Source organism: Moschus berezovskii, chromosome 17 (assembly GCF_049115385.1).
Source record: "Moschus berezovskii isolate FMDL1 chromosome 17, NW_MosBer_1.0, whole genome shotgun sequence".
In the NCBI taxonomy this organism is placed as follows: domain Eukaryota; kingdom Metazoa; phylum Chordata; class Mammalia; order Artiodactyla; family Moschidae; genus Moschus; species Moschus berezovskii.
The window spans coordinates 11,894,022-11,914,278 of record NC_142476.1 but is presented as its reverse complement, the minus strand read 5'-3'; the positions used below and the strand labels follow the sequence as shown (position 1 = coordinate 11,914,278).

The 20,257-nt window shown below is 54.9% G+C and overlaps 1 protein-coding gene across 8 annotated transcripts in view; it reads right to left on the bottom strand.

The window, feature by feature from the left end:
* PPP1R12B (protein phosphatase 1 regulatory subunit 12B) overlaps window positions 1-20,257 on the bottom strand; it is a 161,610-nt gene that overhangs the window by 80,572 nt on the left and 60,781 nt on the right. For 4 of the 8 annotated variants that reach the window (XM_055418903.2, XM_055418906.2, XM_055418907.2 and 1 more), the window contains exons 9-13: window positions 14,961-15,076; window positions 12,318-12,518; window positions 11,343-11,425; window positions 10,324-10,449; window positions 4,874-5,053 (exon numbers count right to left, since the gene is read on the bottom strand). In XM_055418903.2, coding sequence (XP_055274878.1) covers window positions 4,874-5,053; window positions 10,324-10,449; window positions 11,343-11,425; window positions 12,318-12,518; window positions 14,961-15,076 — 706 coding nt within the window. The remainder of the gene's footprint in view (window positions 1-4,873; window positions 5,054-10,323; window positions 10,450-11,342; window positions 11,426-12,317; window positions 12,519-14,960; window positions 15,077-20,257) is intronic. The other 4 variants (XM_055418904.2, XM_088845191.1, XM_055418909.2 and 1 more) reach the window with 3 other exon arrangements.

Below are 20,257 nucleotides of genomic sequence, written 5' to 3'. Positions count from 1 at the left end.
TCTTCATCTAGGCCTGCTTCACAGAAGACACCTCGGGAACGCTGCACGCCGCCCCCCCCGCCCCACCCCCAGCGTCAGGTGCAGTGAACCTGCTCCTTGAGTGTCTCCTGTTCCCTCTAAATCACCACCCACCTCCCACAACCGACCCTTCAAAACTCAAGCCCGGCACCTCCTTGGGCAGCTGCCCTGCGCCTCCAATCTACACTGTGCGGCTGGCCCGTCCACACGCCTGACCCCAGACCTGCAGCTCCGGGGCGGCCCGACCTCAGGCCCGCAGCTCTGGGGCAGCCTGCTGGCCTCCCCAGGGATACACGGGCCAGCCCTCCTGGGACCGCGCCTCCTGGCCCCTCTGCCAGGCGCACAGCAGCCTCAGCGCGAGGCCGCAGCACACTCACGCAGCGCTACTGGACACACCAGCGTGCAGCAGACCCCCTGTCTCAAGACGTGCCCGACTCCTCACCCGACTGCTCTGCCTACAGAGCAACTGCTGACTTCCAGTACCCCACTGGGAATAAAAGTCACACGTTATGGGGAGACGAGAATGACGCAGACTTGAAACAACTGTCTTCGTCCCCCAGCCCCTCTCCCTTTGCGGTGCGGCGTGTCTGCCTGTCACACAGACCAAACCTCTGTCGGCAGAAACGCCTGCTCAACTCCACATGGCAGCAGCCCCAGCCCTGACAAGACGGCCCCTCAGAGAGAGGCCTCCTCCTGGATGGGGCCGTGAGGACGAGGAGCCGCAGGTCGAGCCAACTGTTGGTTAAGACGTCATGTATGGACACACGGCCTGTGTCCCAAACCTCACGACACTGCTGTGCCAGGACCTCCAACAGGAAGAACCCACCCTCGGAGCTTCCTGAGACAGTCTTTCCAGGTCACACTGCTCCAGTGTGGCTCCAATAAAATCCTGCGGGCTGACTGTTGACGTGACCAGTCGAAGCACAGTCTGCGTTTTCTGCCAGAGCTTGCAGACCCGGACCCCGTGCTGCGCACGCCCTTGAGGGACTCGCCTGCCCCAGCGTTCGCAGTGCTCCCTCCAGGGGCGTCTCTGGCGGGACGGAGGCACAGAAATGCCTTGGACCCCAGGCTGGACACCTGCTCCCTTTCGAGGCAGTTTTGAACAAGTCTGTGCCATGCTGGCCACCAGCCTTTCAGCGTACACACCTGGTTTCTATGTTAGATTCTTAGCTTGGGATTTCCACACTGCGCGCGTAGTAAAAATAGCCCAAAGGAGATTTTTCTGACGACAAAGACTGCTGAGAGCACAGAGAACTGCGTTCAGTGTCTTTAATGATCTATAACGGAAAAGAATTTGAAGAAGAAAATAACAGAGACATACGGATTCTTCGAAATCTTGAGAAAAAATCTTTAGAAGAGTTTTCCATCCCTGCCCAGATCCCTGACCCCTTTCTGGAGCAGGGGCCGGGACCCGGGCAGCCCAGATGGGCTCCTGGTGAAAGGTCTAAGCCCACTCAGGCACGCAGCCCGGCATCCTGCATCCACACTGGGCGCCACAGCCACGCCTCCAGCCCCCAGGCCGCCCCGGGCCACGCGGGCCTCCTCACGTCTGCCCCCGGGAGCTCCGAGTCCTCTCCCCTGCTCAGGCGCACTCTGCTGCGCTGACCAGGGAACAGAGGCCTTGCGGGCCCACCTGCCACTCTGCTGGAGCTGCCCCGAGGGGGCTCCTCGTCCTCCCCACCGTGGCCCCCGCCCGCAGACAGGTCGCCTCACCCCCTCCCCAGCGTTCCTCCCTGTCCACTCCACACGCAATGCTGCAACCAGAGCTCAAAAGGCAGAGGTTTAAAAAATGTAAGTCAGACCAAGCTATTTTTTATTTTTGTGGCTAAAATCCTCTATGGATAGATGACTAAGAAATTCTACGCTGAGGTATACACCCCAGAGAAATGAAAACATATACCCACACAGAAGCTTATACCTTAATGTTTATAACAGCCAAGAGGCAGGACCAATCCAGATGTCCAGCAACTTATGAATGTCAAACAGAAAGCAGGATAGCTGTGCAGCAGGACGGTGTTCACCCACAGAAAGAACAAAGTCCTGACACACGCCACGGCACCGAGAGCCCGGGAGACAGCAGGCTGGGGAAAGAAGCCAGTCACAGAAGACCACGCGTGGACTGCACTTCGGAACTCCAGAGAGACAGGGAGCAGGAGCGCGGAGAGCGGAGACCCGGGCCGGACTCCTCTCCCGGTGACGGAAGGCTCTGACGTGGACTGGTGACCGCACCTGGTGACTCACAGGCTGTGTGGTGCGTGTCTCTGCAAGGTGTTCAGGACACTCTTCCCGAGGCTGATGACGGCTCTGAGTGCAAGCCCGCAGTCCTCACCGGCAGTGGCGGCCTGCCCCTGGCAGCCCCGGCCTACCCTGAGGCCTCAGCCTGGACCACCCTGGCCCACACCCTCCACATGTCAGTCTCCTCCAGGGTCTCTGGAGCACACAGCGCCTCACACACAGCCCCTCTGCAGGGCCTGCACGCGCTGCCTGGAGTGCGCACCTGCTCCCCGCAGCTCCCAGCAGGGCGGGCCTCGCACTCCTGGCCTGACTTTCTCTTAGACACCAGGAGTCCTCTGTCAGGCCTGTTGTAAGACCTCAGAGTATGTGTAAGACACCTTGACTTAATTCTCTTATACTCGCTGCTCCTTGAGGAAATGCACCCGCATTCCACATAGCACGTGGCACATAGCTGTTACTCAGTAAATGTTTGTGGATTGCATAAAACTTCTCAGACAAGCTCACAGCCCGCAGCAGGCTACTGCTCAAAGGCTATAAACCCCCGCAGACGGTCACCGTGTCCCCTGCTCTCCCTGCGGCCCCCAAGCGCTTGCGGGGCAGCCTGCAGCCCCTGGCTCAGCCATCCTTCAGGTCCCGTAGTCCCAACAGTGATTAAACCCATTTCACTCGTCTCCACTCAGGAGCAGTTTTCAAAGGGAGTTTTTTTTTTTCAGCAAATGAAAGATTACTTTTGCATTTAGTTTCTGGATGAAACTAACAGTATCTAAATTACATCTGAACTATGAAATACATATACATTAAATACTGAAGATTTATTAAAATTTTCCTGGCTGGAAGCCTATTATAAGATGACAACTGTTGGCTCTGCAATCTGTTAGCCCAGAAAATAGAATCTCTTCCAGTTTTATGTAAATAAATGAAAAAAGAAATGAAGGAAACGAAGAAGAAAAGCACATTTTCAACTTATTTTCCTTCCATTTTGTCTCAAAAGACACGTCTCTGAGCTGTCCCCAAATAAACAAGTATCTAGATCGATTAGCTCCCTGTATCCTGTGGATGAAAAGATGCTCTGGCAAGCTACACACACACACACTCACAAACACAGCGCTCCTGCTGGATATTCAAAATAAAGCAAAGTCAAACAGGAATCTAAATTTTGGTAACATCTCACTTCTTTTTATAGTCTTAAAAAAGGAATAATATGGCTTCAGTCTTCAATTCCCAAACGGAACGCGTTCTATTTTTCACCACTTCTTCAAGCGGGAGAAAGCAGCCTGTCCTTTGCGGTTGTCCTCCAAGGTCTCACGGGCCCAACGCTCAGTTCAGTTCATTTGCTCAGTCGCGGCGTCGACTCTTTGCGACCCCACAGACTACAGCACACCAGGCCTCCCTGTCCTTCACCAACTCCCGGAGTTTATTCAAACTCATGTCCATTGAGTTGGTGATGCCATCCAACCATCTCATCCTCTGCCGTCCCCTTCTCCTCCTGCCTTCAATCTCCCAGCTTCAGGGTCTTTTCCAGTAAGTCAGTTCTTTGCATCAAGTGGCCAAAGTGTTGTAGTTTCAGCTTCAGCATCAGTCCTTCCAATGAACACCCAGGACTGATCTCCTTTAGAATGGACTGGTTGGATCTCCTTTCTGTCCAAGGGACTCTCAAGAGTCTTCTCCAACACCGCAGTTCAAAAGCATCAATTCTTCAGCGCTCAGTTTTCTCTATAGTCCAACTCTCACATCCATACGTGACCACTGGAAAAACCATAGCCTTGACTAGACGGACCTTGGTTGGCAAAGTAATGTCTCTGCTTTTTAATATGCTGTCTAGGTTTGTCATAAGTTTTCTTCGAAGGAGCAAAGCATCTTTTAATTTCAAGGCTTCAGTGACCATCTGCAGTGACCTTGGAGCCCCCAAAATAAAGTCCGCCACTGTCTCCACTGTCTCCCCATCTGTCTGCCGTGAAGTGATGGGACCGGACCCCGTGATCTTCGTTTTCTGAACGTTGGCTCTTCAGCAGCTTGTTCACTCTCCTCTTCACTTTCATCAGAGGCTCTCTGGTTCTCCTTCGCTTTCCGCCCTAAGTGTGGAGTCAGTTCTCTCAGCTCCTCCCTAAAGTCTCTGAGGTCAGCTCTTGGCTGCTCCCTCCACCCCTCCAGTGAGTCCACAGAACAGCCAGCCACTGACCCCCGCCCATTCGTCACCCAGTGTCTTTTCTGACATTCTTCTCAAATTAATCCCCACTGTATATCGAGCTCTGCTTCTCGGAGCCTTATATCACATCCCTGCTCTCCTTTGCTGCCAGAGGTCAGCACGGGCCGCGCAGTGCAGAACCGAGACTCTTCCCTGTGCTCAGGCGCTGCAGCGCCAGCGGAGACAGGGCCTGAGAGGGGCCTCTCTCTCGTAAGACAAAGAGACAGAAGAAATGCCTGTATCCGTAACGGAAGAAGTACGTACGTTAAATAATCAGAAGTAATTAAAATCTCCACCGAAAGCCTCCGAGAGGCAGAGGACAAACCCAAGCTCTGTCTCTGTTTCCAAGAAGCCTCTGAGCTGGGGGCTCACTCATGCGCCCACCCCGCGCCTCCTACCTCAGAGCAGAGCCCACAGGGGGCGGGGGCCACACACCTCCTCCTCTCCCTGGCTTCCACAGAGGGCTCAGGGCCCGGGGCGCAGAGCAGAGCAGCGGCTGGAACCCCACTGGCAGTGCTGGGCGGGGGGCGGTTCGTGATCACACAGAGTGGGCTGCTGCAGGTGACGCCGTCGGCTCTCTCTGCCGTGGAGTCGGCCTGGGACCTGTAAGGGGTCCTAAAATCAAGGACACAGCAGAAACGTAACGGTCAGCACACAGACAACACCGCCCCGGGACCTGTGAGGGGTCCTGAAGTCAGGAAGGACACAGCAGAAAGGGAACAGTCAGCGCACACACACACACACAAACACTGCCCTGGCAGAGGCAGAGCCTTGAGGAGGGCTTGCCCAGAGAATCTTCTTGCTCAGAATTTGTCTGTGGTTGGTCTGTTTTCTTAATTCCGAGCTCTTAAATCTTACAACAGTGATTACGCTTTCAATCTGACATCTTCTGCCTAAAGAGCTATGTTTCAGGAAAAAGGAAAAAGAATTTTTTGAGATACAAAAAAAATTTCATTTAATTATCTATGGCACAAGTAACGACACACACGAGAGTTCTCCGAACGCCTCCTGAGCACCACCTGGGCTCCATGCTCACACACACGAGACACACTGAGGTCACTTACACCGCCCTCAGCCCCAGGCAGGGAGCCCCGAGGGGCCGTGGCTGACACCAGGCGACCGTCTTCCTGGATTGCCCAGACCCACTCGGGAGCGCTCTGCAGCCTCACCCAGCAGGGCAACCGCTCTCTCCACAGGGAGCCAGTGCCTGATTGTCCACACTCACAACTGCAGACAGGAGAGCCGACCGGGAAACTAACAGGGTCTTACGTGCAACCCTGAGCCAGTCTTCCCATCGGCAAGCTGAGCGATGACAGTCACTCACGTGAAAACAAGAGCTTGTTTCTTAACGAAGACTCGAGAGCAGCCGTCGGCTCTGCGCCCAGAGCCGACATCTGTGATGCCACAGCGTGTTGCTGGGGTGACAGAGACCCAAGCTGATGCTCACAGAGACGGGGCAACGCAAGTAATACATGCTAAAAATCTGTCCACCCACTTACAGCCACCATAAATGCTGTAAGTGGCTATAGCTCATTTTCAAATAATCACATTATAATAAGCTTGAAAGAACGATCAGATCATAAAACCATCAATATGGTACCTAGATGCAAGGATAAAAATAGAACAGTTCTGAATTGGTATCTAAAAAACACAAGCCACTTCTCCAGAAGCAGTTAATAACTCAGGAAAAAGGTGAGATTTCACATTCATTTTTTTTTAAGTGAAGGCAAATAATTTCTCAGATTTACAAGATGTATAAGTCTCTAGGAAGCACCAATAAAGTTAACCAGAAACAAAGGCATAAAAAATTTACAATCATCAAAACCCTACATGAAATTCTGCTTAGTTAATAATATGCTTTGATCACTACAATTTCTTATGTTGGAGAAATGCCAAGGATTTTATTTTGTTAAATTACAGAATGTAGTTTTTACTACTTTGAAGTGAATACTTTTACAGACTGCTGGGATCGGAGAGGAAAAGCTCCAGGGTTTGGAACCACCTGGAGCCAAGCTTAGCCTCTCCCATCTCTCGCCCTCTAAGACGGGGATGATGATGACTGCAAGTGCAAGGTCTTGTGAGATTAAGTAAGACGTACCCGTGGAACACTTAGTATAGTGCCCAGAATAAAAGATAAACTCAGTGGAAACGAAGTGAAAGAGAAGAGCCCCGAGATGCACAGACCTAGGCTCCAGCCCACCTCTGCTCCTTCCAGCCCCGTGACCGCGGGCAGACCGCTGCACACTTGGCCTCAGTTTCCTCATCTGTAAAGTGAGGACGCCACTAACACGCTGGATGGCTCCTCAGGACCGAACAGGACACGCCCACATTCATGCTCCTCTCGCTCCTCAGTACAGGCCCCTATCGCTCAGGGCAGGCATGTGCCCGGTTAAGAATCCACGCGCCCCAGTCTCCCTGCTGCTGGGGGGAGCCGGCGAGGCATACGCGGAAAGCGAGTGCTCCGGAGGAAGTGGCCAGCTCAGAGGCGTTCCCTCTCGGCACGCTGCGCCCTCTCCTCCTCCTCCCTCGAATGGCCCAGAACGCAGCCGTGACGGCAAGAACCCTGAGCCAATCCCTGGAAATGGAAGCCACGCTCTAACCACTGTGCCTCAAGCTATGTGCCAGCCCTATCTCGGGCCTGTTGTAACTGAGAGGAAACGTGAAGATTCATCCACCTGGGCCACCATTACCGGATGCACTGTGCATGTGAGTGGACCAGGTCCCACTGTCGCTCCGCTCGGCACCAGCCCCGCGCCTGGCCCAGGCAGGTCTCAACACAGAGCGGCTGCTGCACCTCCTCTGCCCCCCACATCCCCAGGCCACACTCTCAGCTTGCCGGGAGCCTCTCTGCTTCAGCGTCACTGCATGCGGGGACAACACGCCTGTCCCCACAGGCGAGCACCCTGTGCAAACGTGCTGTGGTGGAGCCTGGCACGTGTGCACGCGGTCACACAGGGGCTGTGAGCGGCGCCCAGCAGCGGGCAGCACCACATGGGGAGGACAGCGTCAGGCAGCCCCAGCACAGGCGCGGGCGGCACCGACCTCGCTGACACTTCGTCTCCTGCGCCAGCTGCAGGGATGGGACCAGAGCGGGCCCTGGCCACACCTGGGGAAGGGCTCTGACCACAGTCACACTAGCTACGGCCGCAGCGGAAGCTCTGCGCAGCGTCACACGCCACCCCGCCCAGCTGCCGCTTGGATGGGCCGGACGCCAGGAAGACACGGCCAGGGACAGAGAGATGGCCAGCACCACAGCCTCACCGCCACGGCCCGAGCACTTCTGGAGCAGGACCGAGCCTCCTGCGCAGCGGGGTCTGAACGCCGTCCTCCAGAAAGAGACACGCAGAGCCCTACCGTGCACCGGAGAACACACAAGTGAGGGGCGGGACGCCTGTGGCCTCCGCTTCCCCGCAGTCTGAGCCTGGACTCGCGTCCCGGCGGCAGGCGACTGAGAGGCGAGAGCGGGCACATCCAGCTGGGGCCCGCGCGCCCTCCACGGAGGACAGGCGGCCTCGCGGCGGCTGCCACACCCACGCCGACAGTGGCACCTGCGGGCCTGCCAGCAGCCCGGTGCTTACCTGCCGTGGTGCACAGACCAGCAGCCTGCCCTGCGCAGTGTGGGGCGGGAGGCGGGCTGCCGGCCACCCGGAGCTGGACGAACCCCCGGCAAGAAGGCAGGCAGCAGGAGTGGGCTGCGATGGGCTGAAAGATGGGGACGGACGGGGCCGCTACGTCCAGCACAGGACGCGCTGCAAAACAGCACACGGTCACTTCCTCTAGGACACGCGGCTCACCGCCCAACCAGCGCCACCTCCCCGCCCAGCTGGGTGCTTCAAGCAAGTTGGGCAGAGGAGAGGACGCAGCTGCCAGGAGTGGAGGGACCCAGCCTGACCTGCGCTGGGCCTGCAGCTAGCAGGCTTCGTCCATCACCCCGCAGAGGGGAGGACAGGAGACGAGGTGCAGGAGGAAGCAGGACACGTGGGCAGAGCGGGCCTGAGAGCGGAGACCGGAAACAGCCGTTCTGTTCCATTAGGAAGAAACCCCGACAACCCCCGAGACAGAAAGACATGCGCGCCCAGAGGCCTCCCTGAGATAGAAGCACCGCTGCAAAAGCCTGGAGACACTCTGGAGCAGAGACAGCATGGAGCGCAGAGCAGAGAGAGGCCAGAGGCCAGGGCACCGAGGGGTCAGGAGTCCACGTCTACACAGCAGCACCTGGGGTCGGCGGGGCTCGGCTTCTCTGCTCCACTGAGACACACAACCACCACCTCAACTGCGGCAGGCAATCATGTGAGTCTGAATTTATTTAAAAACTTCACCATAACAGCAACCTAGGGGTGTGAGCAGAAATGGTCAGGAAGACTTCTTGGGCTAAAGATGCATCTTACTGGGCTGTACGAAAGGAATTTCTGCCTACAACGGAAAACGGGAAGTTTCTGAGAGTTGGCATAGTCCAAGAATGACAAATACCTACTCGCGCTTTCTGTCTGAAATAGCGACTGTGTATGATTCTTTCCTTTTGAAAGATCATAAAATAAAATTTGCTCTCTCAGACTCGCTCGCACAAGGAAGCATGCGCCTGCCCTACAGAGAAGCGGCCCTCCCCCAACCCCAGCCCTCGGCTTACCAGGACTGTGCAGACAACATCTGCCCACCAAACTCTACCCCCTCCATGTGTCCCCTGAGACGTGGACGTCCCGAGACGCGCACGTGGAAGCCCCAGCCCACCACGGTGCATGACCAGGCCTGAACAGTGAACACGGCCTCATCTTCCCTAAGGCCTAGGACGGTATCCTCCTTGAAAACTTTTCTTAGTCTTGGATCCAACCGTGAGGAGCAGTAAAGCATTCTATTCAGACTAAGGCCTCGCCCCTGAAGACAGGCAACAGCCTCAGGAAAGCCAGAAGCACAGAGGCGCATCACTGAACTGCATGGGCACCCTGTCCAAGCTGAGCCTTCTCTTACAGGACACAGCTGCACAACTGAAGTTTCAAAAGGCAACAGTGGCTCTCGGATTTCGGAACAGTGCCCACGTTCTGATGTTAACTGGTTGGTAAGATTCTTCCAATCAAGTGTGTTTTATCCCAAACAGTCTGTGGCCAAAGCCTGTATCTAGGGCAGCCAACCAATCACCAAAACACCTAATGATGAAGACCGTGGCACGAAGAGGCAGGTGGAGGGGTTAAGAAAGTGGGAGTGAAGAGAGAATTCAGAAGAAGCCACGAGAGTCAGATTCTTCCACATGAGCAGCAAAGTTTAAACTGAAATATTAATTGTGTCTTACAGCTTCAGGGCTCTGGCAAAGGTGCGCTGCTCGCTGGCTGGTGCATGGCAAAGAAAGTAACTGCAGAAAGGGGCCTACAGATGAGAGAGGGGCAGGACGCCCGGGGCCTTCTCTGTGCCACACTCGCGCCTCTCACATCGTGACGGGCCTGAGGGTCATTAAAGTCATAAAAAACAACGACTCAAGTCCCTGAATGAACAGGCTTCAATACAAGACTTCTAAATTAAGAACTGTCCCCCGCTCCCCTCACACCCTCTGGGCCCCTCCCTGCCTCCCCGCTCCCCAGGTGAGACTGGAGTCGAGGACGGGGCTTAAGCTCAGTCCCGCTCAGAGACGGCTGGGAGCCGCAACGGCCGCAGACTGCACAGGACTGAAAGCGAGGGGCATGGACTCAGCGCCGTCTGTGGGGAGAAGCTGGGATTAGCTCACTCTAAGTCAGTGAGGAAAAGAAATTAATTTTAATTTAAAATTACTTAAGATGTTAACCCCAAGAAATCTAAAAGCAATTTATTTTTTGATTCACTTTTGTGATGTTAATTGGGTGCAAACAGGCATGCAGTTACTACCCATCTGTCCATGGCCAGGACGAGGGAGCGGGTACCTTTTCAGGAAGGTCGACATGTAGGTCAAGGGAGCGGCTGTCTGCAGGGTCTCGCTCCCCTTGGCTGCGTCCCTCCAGGGCTGCCGAGACTGGGAGCCGCCACGCACCAGGTTAGCAGCCGACTCTCTGCAGAGGCAGGACAGACAGGGCGGCACTGAGGCCACTGCCGCACGTGCGCGCCAGGGCTGGGGCAGACTGGTAGCACAGCAAAGGAGCACGCAGGACGCCCTTCAAGGGCCCGTCTGCGGACTCCACTACTCCCAGTACAGACGGAGGCCCGGCTCAGTATCTCTGTCTGCTCGTTCACCCACTTCAGGGCCAACCCGCCTCACAGCGGACCAAGGCCTCGCTCCCAGGGTCTGGAGCTTCTGGAAGGAGCGGTCACTTTGCTCCTCATTTAGAAAGGCTGGTGAGTCAGCCCAGGGCAGGTCACTCCAAGCAGACAGAGTGGGAGTGGGGACGGACAGGATGAGCATCCAGGAGAAGCAGCCCCTCAGCTCACAGCAGGGTGTCCGCCCAGGAGAGGCTCACCCCGAGCTAGCAACTCGGGGCCTCTGCCTCCCCAGGTCCCCCAGCAGCCCTCCCCAGGCGGGGACTGTGGGCAAATGCAGGGCGCTCCAGCAGACCTGGGAAGACCAGGCCTCCGCACGGCCAGCAGGCTGCAGGCAGTGCCCGGGCCCCGGGGGAAGGACTGCGCCTCCAGGAGTCAGCTCCAGCCTGCGGGCAGCTCTGAGACTCGGTGTAGGTCATGGTTCCCACACTCATCTTAACACCGACGCACAGACTAGAAGCTGCTTGACTCCATTCTGGAACAAGGTTTCCAGTGCTGCCCACAGGGCGGGCCCTGTGCTGAGACCCACATGGACACTGAGCCCCCTTCACAGAGCTCACTGAGCACAAACGCGAGCCCCCAGCAGGTCGGGGACCCCGAGCTGGACTGAGGCCCTGAGGGGGCAGGGCTGGGGGCCTGGGGGCGGGGCTGGGGGCCCGGTGTTGGGGAGGGCGGCGCACGGCAGTACCTGTTCTCCTTCTCCTCAAGGTCACTAGTGCCACCCAGCCTCCGCAGCCCCAGTGAACTCAAGGAGCTTCTGGCTTCTCTCTCCTGCAAAGTCAAAACAAGTGAAGCACAGAGAAGGCCCGCCCTGACACTGGGGCACAGACGCAGAACTTACACGCCTGCGTGATTTACGTCCAGACTCAACACCAACTCCAGCTCAAGCGGTATTAACAAAGGCTTATTCCCAGCTCTCCTCCGTTAGATGCCAACGTTAGGGAGAGAATTCTCTTCGGAAAAGCCAGGATGATCAAATAAGGGAGCGGCAGCAGACCCACCAAAAGGGGACCTCTGAAAAGTCACAGACAAGCTGTGCTCTGACGTTCTCTGCCTCGAAAGGCAGCCGCTGGCACAACGGACAGGCTGACAGCCTGGCCTGAGAGTCTCCAGAAACACAGGGCTGAGTGCAGGGGCTGCGTTCACAGGAGACCCAGCCACTCGGACAAGCCGCCAGCACGCCCCGTGAAACCCGGACCATCTCAAGACCAGGAACACGCGGCTCCTGGTGACAGAAGGCGAGGGCTCAGCCCCTGCGCACACCTGTCAGCCAAAGAAGGGGACACGGAAGTCTGCTTCCTCAGTGCTCAGCTGCCAGAGCTTCGTTAGGATTGAAAGCCCAACTAAGGAACTCTGCTGCTGACCCCAAGAGAAAGAACCACTGGTGCTGGCTCAGAGAACGTTTTAGGCCACGTCCAAGCCTTCACGCTCTCATGCACGTCTCTGCCCTCAGGGAGTGCGGGACAGAAGAACGAACAGAAGGCAGGCCAAAAGGAAAAGGGTATTTCTTTCTTGGACAACCAAGTCATCGCGAGCAAACAGCTACCTGACAATCAACACGCCTGTGTCCTTTTAAAGACTCCATACTTCCTGGACCAGAGGAGGCACTCGACACTGTTTCCACCTGCCCCCGAGGCTGACCCGGCCCGGAAGGACACCGCACCTTGTCTCCGCTGTCCATCAGGGCGGAGATGCGGGGGCTGGAGGCCGAGCGGTGGACGGACGCGCCCCTGTCCCGCAGGGCCTCCCTGGCCCCGGCGGCCTCGCTCAGCAGGCTCTGGCTGCCAGTCTTCCTGAGGCCCAGCCTCCACGAACACGGAGACTCATCCCTGGTCTCTTCCGGCTTGCTGCAGAGGCTGCAGGGCTAAAAGGGGAGGGGCGCCGGAGGTGAGTTCCTGACGGCTCCTCCCACCCTTGGCCAAGCGGCAAGGGCAACGTGCGGAGGGCACAGGGCCCAGAGCAGGCCAGGAGCCATCGCCACCCCCGGCCCCTCGCAGGGTGCCCACCCAACAGAGGCCCCACCAGCAGGGTGCGTGCTTGCACGGGGCCGGGCACCACGGCCGCCCCTCTCCACGCCTCCACCCGCCCACCGTGAACCTGGCTGAGAGCCGACCCTCCGACAACATGTGGACCCTGGGAAACACAGGTGGGCTGCAGCCCTGTGCCGGGGCTGACTTAAGGCAACACTGACAACGCTGCAGGCCTTCCCACCCAACTTCCAGCTGCTTATCGCAAGAAAGCAGCGTTATCTGACACAGGCGGCAGTTCTGAGCACTTCAGATTTCAAGAAGCAGCAAAATCAAAAAGAAAAAAATGGTAGAAGTTATAAGGCTGCCAGGTTTTAAATTCTGCCAAGAGAACAGCTTTCAAACATGAATTACCATTTTCATTACCGTCATTTCATTAAAAAGCAATGGTAGTGTTAGCAAAGGAAGGTTCATGGAAAATTACATCGTCCTTAAGCATCTCCTTTCCACAAACCACAGAACACATCACAGACCGGAGTCAGCCGAAGACAGGCTGAGGCACTGCCGGCCTGGCGACCACCAGCCCACAGCCTCCCTGGGCGGGGGCCCTGCCGGAGCACAGCTCTCACTCCAGAATCTGGCCAGCTCTGCTGCTGGCACAGCGGGAACGCGACAAGCCTCACGCCGTGCTTAGATCTGCTTTTCCGTGCACTCTCCCTTCGAGGGGCTTGCAGAAGCGCCCAATGAGCTCTTTAAGAGCCGTCCAGACTCCCCCCAGCATCTTCTGAGCAAAGAGGCGTGGGTGTGTGTCGGTGGCTTTCCTAATCCAGCCCTTTTCCTCCTGAAGAGCGGTGACCCGGTCCCTCTCCTCACGACGGAGTGAGGACCACATCCTGCCGGTGCCATGTGATGGCTCACGGCAGTGCCCAGGGACGTGGCGCGGCCGAGCCTCTGCCTCGGTCTGCATGAGGAAACCGGAGCCCTGCTGCGCACGCAGGAGGCGCCGCAGGGCCAGCGAGCAAGGGAGTGCCTGCAGAAGCACCGCAGCCGAAGCACGTGCCGGCTCCCCTGCGGCGAGCCTCAGGCTGACAGAGCCGGGGAGGCCGCCGGCCTTGAGCCCCTCCAACCTCTGCCCTCCCGCCAGCAGCTGCACAGGCCTCACTCAGGGAGGGAGAGTGAAGACAAGAGCAGGCGCTGCAGTGCCCAGGCTGTGCCCTGGCCGGCCTCCGCCCCGCCCAACCTTGACCCACACGCCCCAACCTCAGACTTGGAGACAACAGGCCGCGGGCAGCACTCCCCTGGTCCCAGGCTGCTGGAGCCGGAGCCTGGCTCACCCCACACACAGTGGCCACATTGCCAAGTGACCGTTTCTAAGTTCTTCAAAACACACTGTGGGCAACTCATGAACGCAGAGCTTGTGTCCACCCTCCAGACCCACACCCGACGCCCTGACACCCAGGGTGACAGCATCTGGAGACCAGGGGGTCATCTGAGCACCAGCAAGAGAGCCCTCACCATGGAAGGAACCTGCCTGCACCGCGATCACGGACTTCCAGCCTCCAGACGGTGGGACACAGACCTCGATGTGTAAAGAACCCCATCTGTGCCCCTGTTACAGCAGCCTGAGCACGCCGTGACGGGAGGCATGCGGAGACGTGGTACATGATGCGATGGAACACTCGGCCACGACAGAGCCACAGAAAGGGATGAGCTAACGCCATCTGTGGCAACACTGATGGATGCAGAGGTGATCGGACCGAGTGAAGTCAGCCAGAGAAGGACAAGTGCCCCAAAACCACCCGGGTGTGGGATCGGAAAAGAAGACGATACGCGTGCGTCTGTTCACAAAACAGAAACAGACTCACAGACGGAAAGTAAACTCATGGTCACCAGAGGAGAAGGGGGGCTAGGGGTGAGTGAAGGGTCTGGGATTAACACAGATTCACTGCTACACGTAAAACTGGAGGAGGAAAGGCAGCCCAGTCCAGGATTCTCGCCCAGGAGACCCCATGGACAGGGGAGCCTGGTGGGCCACAGTCCATGGGGGCTGCAGTCAGACTCAACTCCGCAACTAAACAATAAACATAAATAAAATAAACAAAGACCTATGTACAACACTGGCTCCCTCTACTCAGTATTTTGTAAAAATCTATAATGGAAAAAAATCTGGAAAAAAAACATATGCAACGTATAACAATTACTTTGCTGTACAACTGAGACACAACACTGTAAGGCAACGATACTCAAGTAAGAAAAACAGGCATGAATGTGTCCTCAAGGTCTTTACAATCATATGCTGCCGCAACTGGGGCAATACCCAAATTAACCGCAACACTCACTGTCCTGGCTGAAGAGGCGGGGAAGGCGTTCTGCGGGGCTGCAGGGGTCCGCTCCGTGACGCTGCTCCTGCTGTCAGAGCTGGGATGGCTGGGGACGGCGCCCGGCGCGTCATCTGCTGCGAACGACAGGAGAAGCAACAAGTGTGTCATGAAAGCCCGACACGAGTCTGCTCTGCTCTAACACAGGAGACTGACCCGCTGTCAGACAGAGCACCAGGGCCACGCCAGGCACAGATTCCAACCACGGTAAAGTCCCCGGACAAGAGAACAGGCTCAAGTCTGTCTTGATGCCACTCCCACATGAACAACGGACAGCCTCTTCCTCACTATACGTCACACACACAGTTCATCAGTAAGTACAGGCAGAATCCACCCTGGGGCTGGCATAAAAAGCCAGAGAAAGTACAAGGCAGACCTTGCTTCCTAGTCAATTAGAAAAAGAAGAGGTCAGATGCAAAATGACCACGGTGACAACACAAGGTCAGACACGTCCAGTGCCGGGCTTGGTGGGTTCAGAGAGGCCGCCTCTCTGAGGGCAGGAACGCGCGGAGGCAGCGTGGGAGAGGCTGAAGGACACCTGGCGGGGGACGTGGCGGGGGGACAGGGAGGCGGCAGCCCACAGGAGACGAGCACTCTCGAGGGCGCTCCTGGAGGGTCCCCTCCCAGGCTGCTGACAGAAACCCGTCTGCTTGTGCCCAGGGGCTGCTGCGCCTCTGGTCCCTGGACTCCCAAGGCCCAGCCCCGCGGGCCCCGTTCATAAAACGTGCCACCGTCAGGCTTGGCCACGAGGAAGTCTTCTGAGTAGAGACATTCAGACTGCCCTGGATATTCACAATAACCACAAGAGCTGTCCCAGAGCCGACCCGGTGAGCCTGTACCCTGGGTGTGCCCTCCAACCCCTCTTCCACTGACCCCAGGTCTGACCCCTGACTGTCTGTGGCCCCTGTGGCTGGGTGTGCCCTCCCCCACTGACCTCAGGCCTGACCCCTGACCGTCTGTGGCCCCTGGGCTGGGTGTGCCTCCCCACACACTGACCCCAGGCCTGACCCCTGACCATCTGTGGCCCCTGGGCTGGGTGTGCTGTCCCACACACACTGACCCCAGGCCTGACCCCTGACTGTCTGTGGCCCCTGGGCTGGGTGTGCCGCCCCACACACACTGACCCCAGGCCTGACCCCTGACTGTCTGTGGCCGCTGGCACAGAAGCAAATGGACATGAGCAGACGCCTGAAAAGTGCACGTGTGCGGCGCTCGCCCCTGTTATCACGGCTGGAATCCAGCTGCCACGGGGAGAGCAGGGCCACCTGCCTGAAGGCCAGAAGGGAGAAGGCCCCCCTCAGCCCCTGGCCAGCTCAGCACACGCTCGTGTGCACCAGCACGGCTACTCAGATGACAGGGGAGCCACCGGCAGAGCGCTTCCCGAGTCACCAGCCGGTCACAGGGGTGTGCGCACAGAGCTGTCCCCCTGCCACCAGAACTCCAAACCAAACTGCTTATATCAACCTCAGAACAGCGTAACACTCCCTACAGCCACACACACGTATAACACACCCAGAAACTAGACCAGAACTCGAAACCAAACTGCTTATATCAACCTCAGAACAGCGTAACACTCCCTACAGCCACACACACGTATAACACACCTAGAAACTAGACCAGAACTCCAAACCAAACTGCTTATATCAACCTCAGAACAGTGTAACACTCCCTACAGCCACACACACGTATAACACACCCAGAAACTAGACCAGAACTCCAAACCAAACTGCTTATATCAACCTCAGAACAGTGTAACACTCCCTACAGCCACACACACGTATAACACACCCAGAAACTAGACCAGAACTCCAAACCAAACTGCTTATATCAACCTCAGAACAGTGTAACACTCCCTACAGCCACACACACATATAACACACCCAGAAACTAGACCAGAACTCCAAACCAAACTGTTTATATCAACCTCAGAACAGTGTAACACTCCCTACAGCCACACACACATATAACACACCCAGAAACTAGACCAGAACTCCAAACCAAACTGCTTATATCAACCTCAGAACAGTGTAACACTCCCTACAGCCACACACACGTATAACACACCCAGAAACTAGACCAGAACTCCAAACCAAACTGTTTATATCAACCTCAGAACAGTGTAACACTCCCTACAGCCACACACACGTATAACACACCCAGAAACTAGACCAGAACTCCAAACCAAACTGCTTATATCAACCTCAGAACAGTGTAACACTCCCTACAGCCACACACACGTATAACACACCCAGAAACTAGACCAGAACTCCAAACTGCTTATATCAACCTCAGAACAGTGTAACACTCCCTACAGCCACACACACGTATAACACACCCAGAAACTAGACCAGAACTCCAAACCAAACTGCTTATATCAACCTCAGAACAGTGTAACACTCCCTACAGCCACACACACGTATAACACACCCAGAAACTAGACCAGAACTCCAAACTGCTTATATCAACCTCAGAACAGTGTAACACTCCCTACAGCCACACACACGTATAACACACCCAGAAACTAGACCAGAACTCCAAACCAAACTGCTTATATCAACCTCAGAACAGTGTAACACTCCCTACAGCCACACACACGTATAACACACCCAGAAACTAGACCAGAACTCCAAACCAAACTGCTTATATCAACCTCAGAACAGTGTAACACTCCCTACAGCCACACACACGTATAACACACCCAGAAACTAGACCAGAACTCCAAACCAAACTGCTTATATCAACCTCAGAACAGTGTAACACTCCCTACAGCCACACACACGTATAACACACCCAGAAACTAGACCAGAACTCCAAACCAAACTGCTTATATCAACCTCAGAACAGTGTAACACTCCCTACAGCCACACACACGTATAACACACCCAGAAACTAGACCAGAACTCCAAACCAAACTGCTTATATCAACCTCAGAACAGTGTAACACTCCCTACAGCCACACACACGTATAACACACCCAGAAACTAGACCAGAACTCCAAACTGCTTATATCAACCTCAGAACAGTGTAACACTCCCTACAGCCACACACACGTATAACACACCCAGAAACTAGACCAGAACTCCAAACCAAACTGCTTATATCAACCTCAGAACAGTGTAACACTCCCTACAGCCACACACACGTATAACACACCCAGAAACTAGACCAGAACTCCAAACCAAACTGCTTATATCAACCTCAGAACAGTGCAACACTCCCTACAGCCACACACACGTATAACACACCCAGAAACTAGACCAGAACTCCAAACTGCTTATATCAACCTCAGAACAGTGCAACACTCCCTACAGCCACACACACGTATAACACACCCAGAAACTAGACCAGAACTCCAAACCAAACTGCTTATATCAACCTCAGAACAGTGCAACACTCCCTACAGCCACACACACGTATAACACACCCAGAAACTAGACCAGAACTCCAAACTGCTTATATCAACCTCAGAACAGTGTAACACTCCCTACAGCCACACACACGTATAACACACCCAGAAACTAGACCAGAACTCCAAACCAAACTGCTTATATCAACCTCAGAACAGTGTAACACTCCCTACAGCCACACACACGTATAACACACCCAGAAACTAGACCAGAACTCCAAACCAAACTGCTTATATCAACCTCAGAACAGTGCAACACTCCCTACAGCCACACACACGTATAACACACCCAGAAACTAGACCAGAACTCCAAACTGCTTATATCAACCTCAGAACAGTGCAACACTCCCTACAGCCACACACACGTATAACACACCCAGAAACTAGACCAGAACTCCAAACCAAACTGCTTATATCAACCTCAGAACAGTGCAACACTCCCTACAGCCACACACACGTATAACACACCCAGAAACTAGACCAGAACTCCAAACTGCTTATATCAACCTCAGAACAGTGTAACACTCCCTACAGCCACACACACGTATAACACACCCAGAAACTAGACCAGAACTCCAAACTGCTTATATCAACCTCAGAACAGTGTAACACTCCCTACAGCCACACACACGTACAACACACCCAGAAACTAGACCAGAACTCCAAACCAAACTGCTTATATCAACCTCAGAACAGTGCAACACTCCCTACAGCCACACACACGTATAACACACCCAGAAACTAGACCAGAACTCCAAACTGCTTATATCAACCTCAGAACAGTGTAACTCTCCCTACAGCCACACACACGTATAACACACCCAGAAACTAGACCAGAACTCCAAACCAAACTGCTTATATCAACCTCAGAACAGTGCAACACCCCCTACAGCCACACACACGTATAACACACCCAGAAACTAGACCAGAACTCCAAACTGCTTATATCAACCTCAGAACAGTGTAACACTCCCTACAGCCACACACACGTATAACACACCCAGAAACTAGACCAGAACTCCAAACCAAACTGCTTATATCAACCTCAGAACAGTGCAACACTCCCTACAGCCACACACACGTATAACACACCCAGAAACTAGACCAGAACTCCAAACCAAACTGCTTATATCAACCTCAGAACAGTGTAACACTCCCTACAGCCACACACACGTATAACACACCCAGAAACTAGACCAGAACTCCAAACCAAACTGCTTATATCAACCTCAGAACAGTGTAACACTCCCTACAGCCACACACACGTATAACACACCCAGAAACTAGACCAGAACTCCAAACTGCTTATATCAACCTCAGAACAGTGTAACACTCCCTACAGCCACACACACGTATAACACACCCAGAAACTAGACCAGAACTCCAAACCAAACTGCTTATATCAACCTCAGAACAGTGTAACACTCCCTACAGCCACACACACGTATAACACACCCAGAAACTACACCAGAACTCCAAACTGCTTATATCAACCTCAGAACAGTGTAACACTCCCTACAGCCACACACACGTATAACACACCCAGAAACTAGACCAGAACTCCAAACCAAACTGCTTATATCAACCTCAGAACAGTGCAACACTCCCTACAGCCACACACACGTATAACACACCCAGAAACTAGACCAGAACTCCAAACTGCTTATATCAACCTCAGAACAGTGTAACACTCCCTACAGCCACACACACGTATAACACACCCAGAAACTAGACCAGAACTCCAAACCAAACTGCTTATATCAACCTCAGAACAGTGTAACACTCCCTACAGCCACACACACGTATAACACACCCAGAAACTAGACCAGAACTCCAAACCAAACTGCTTATA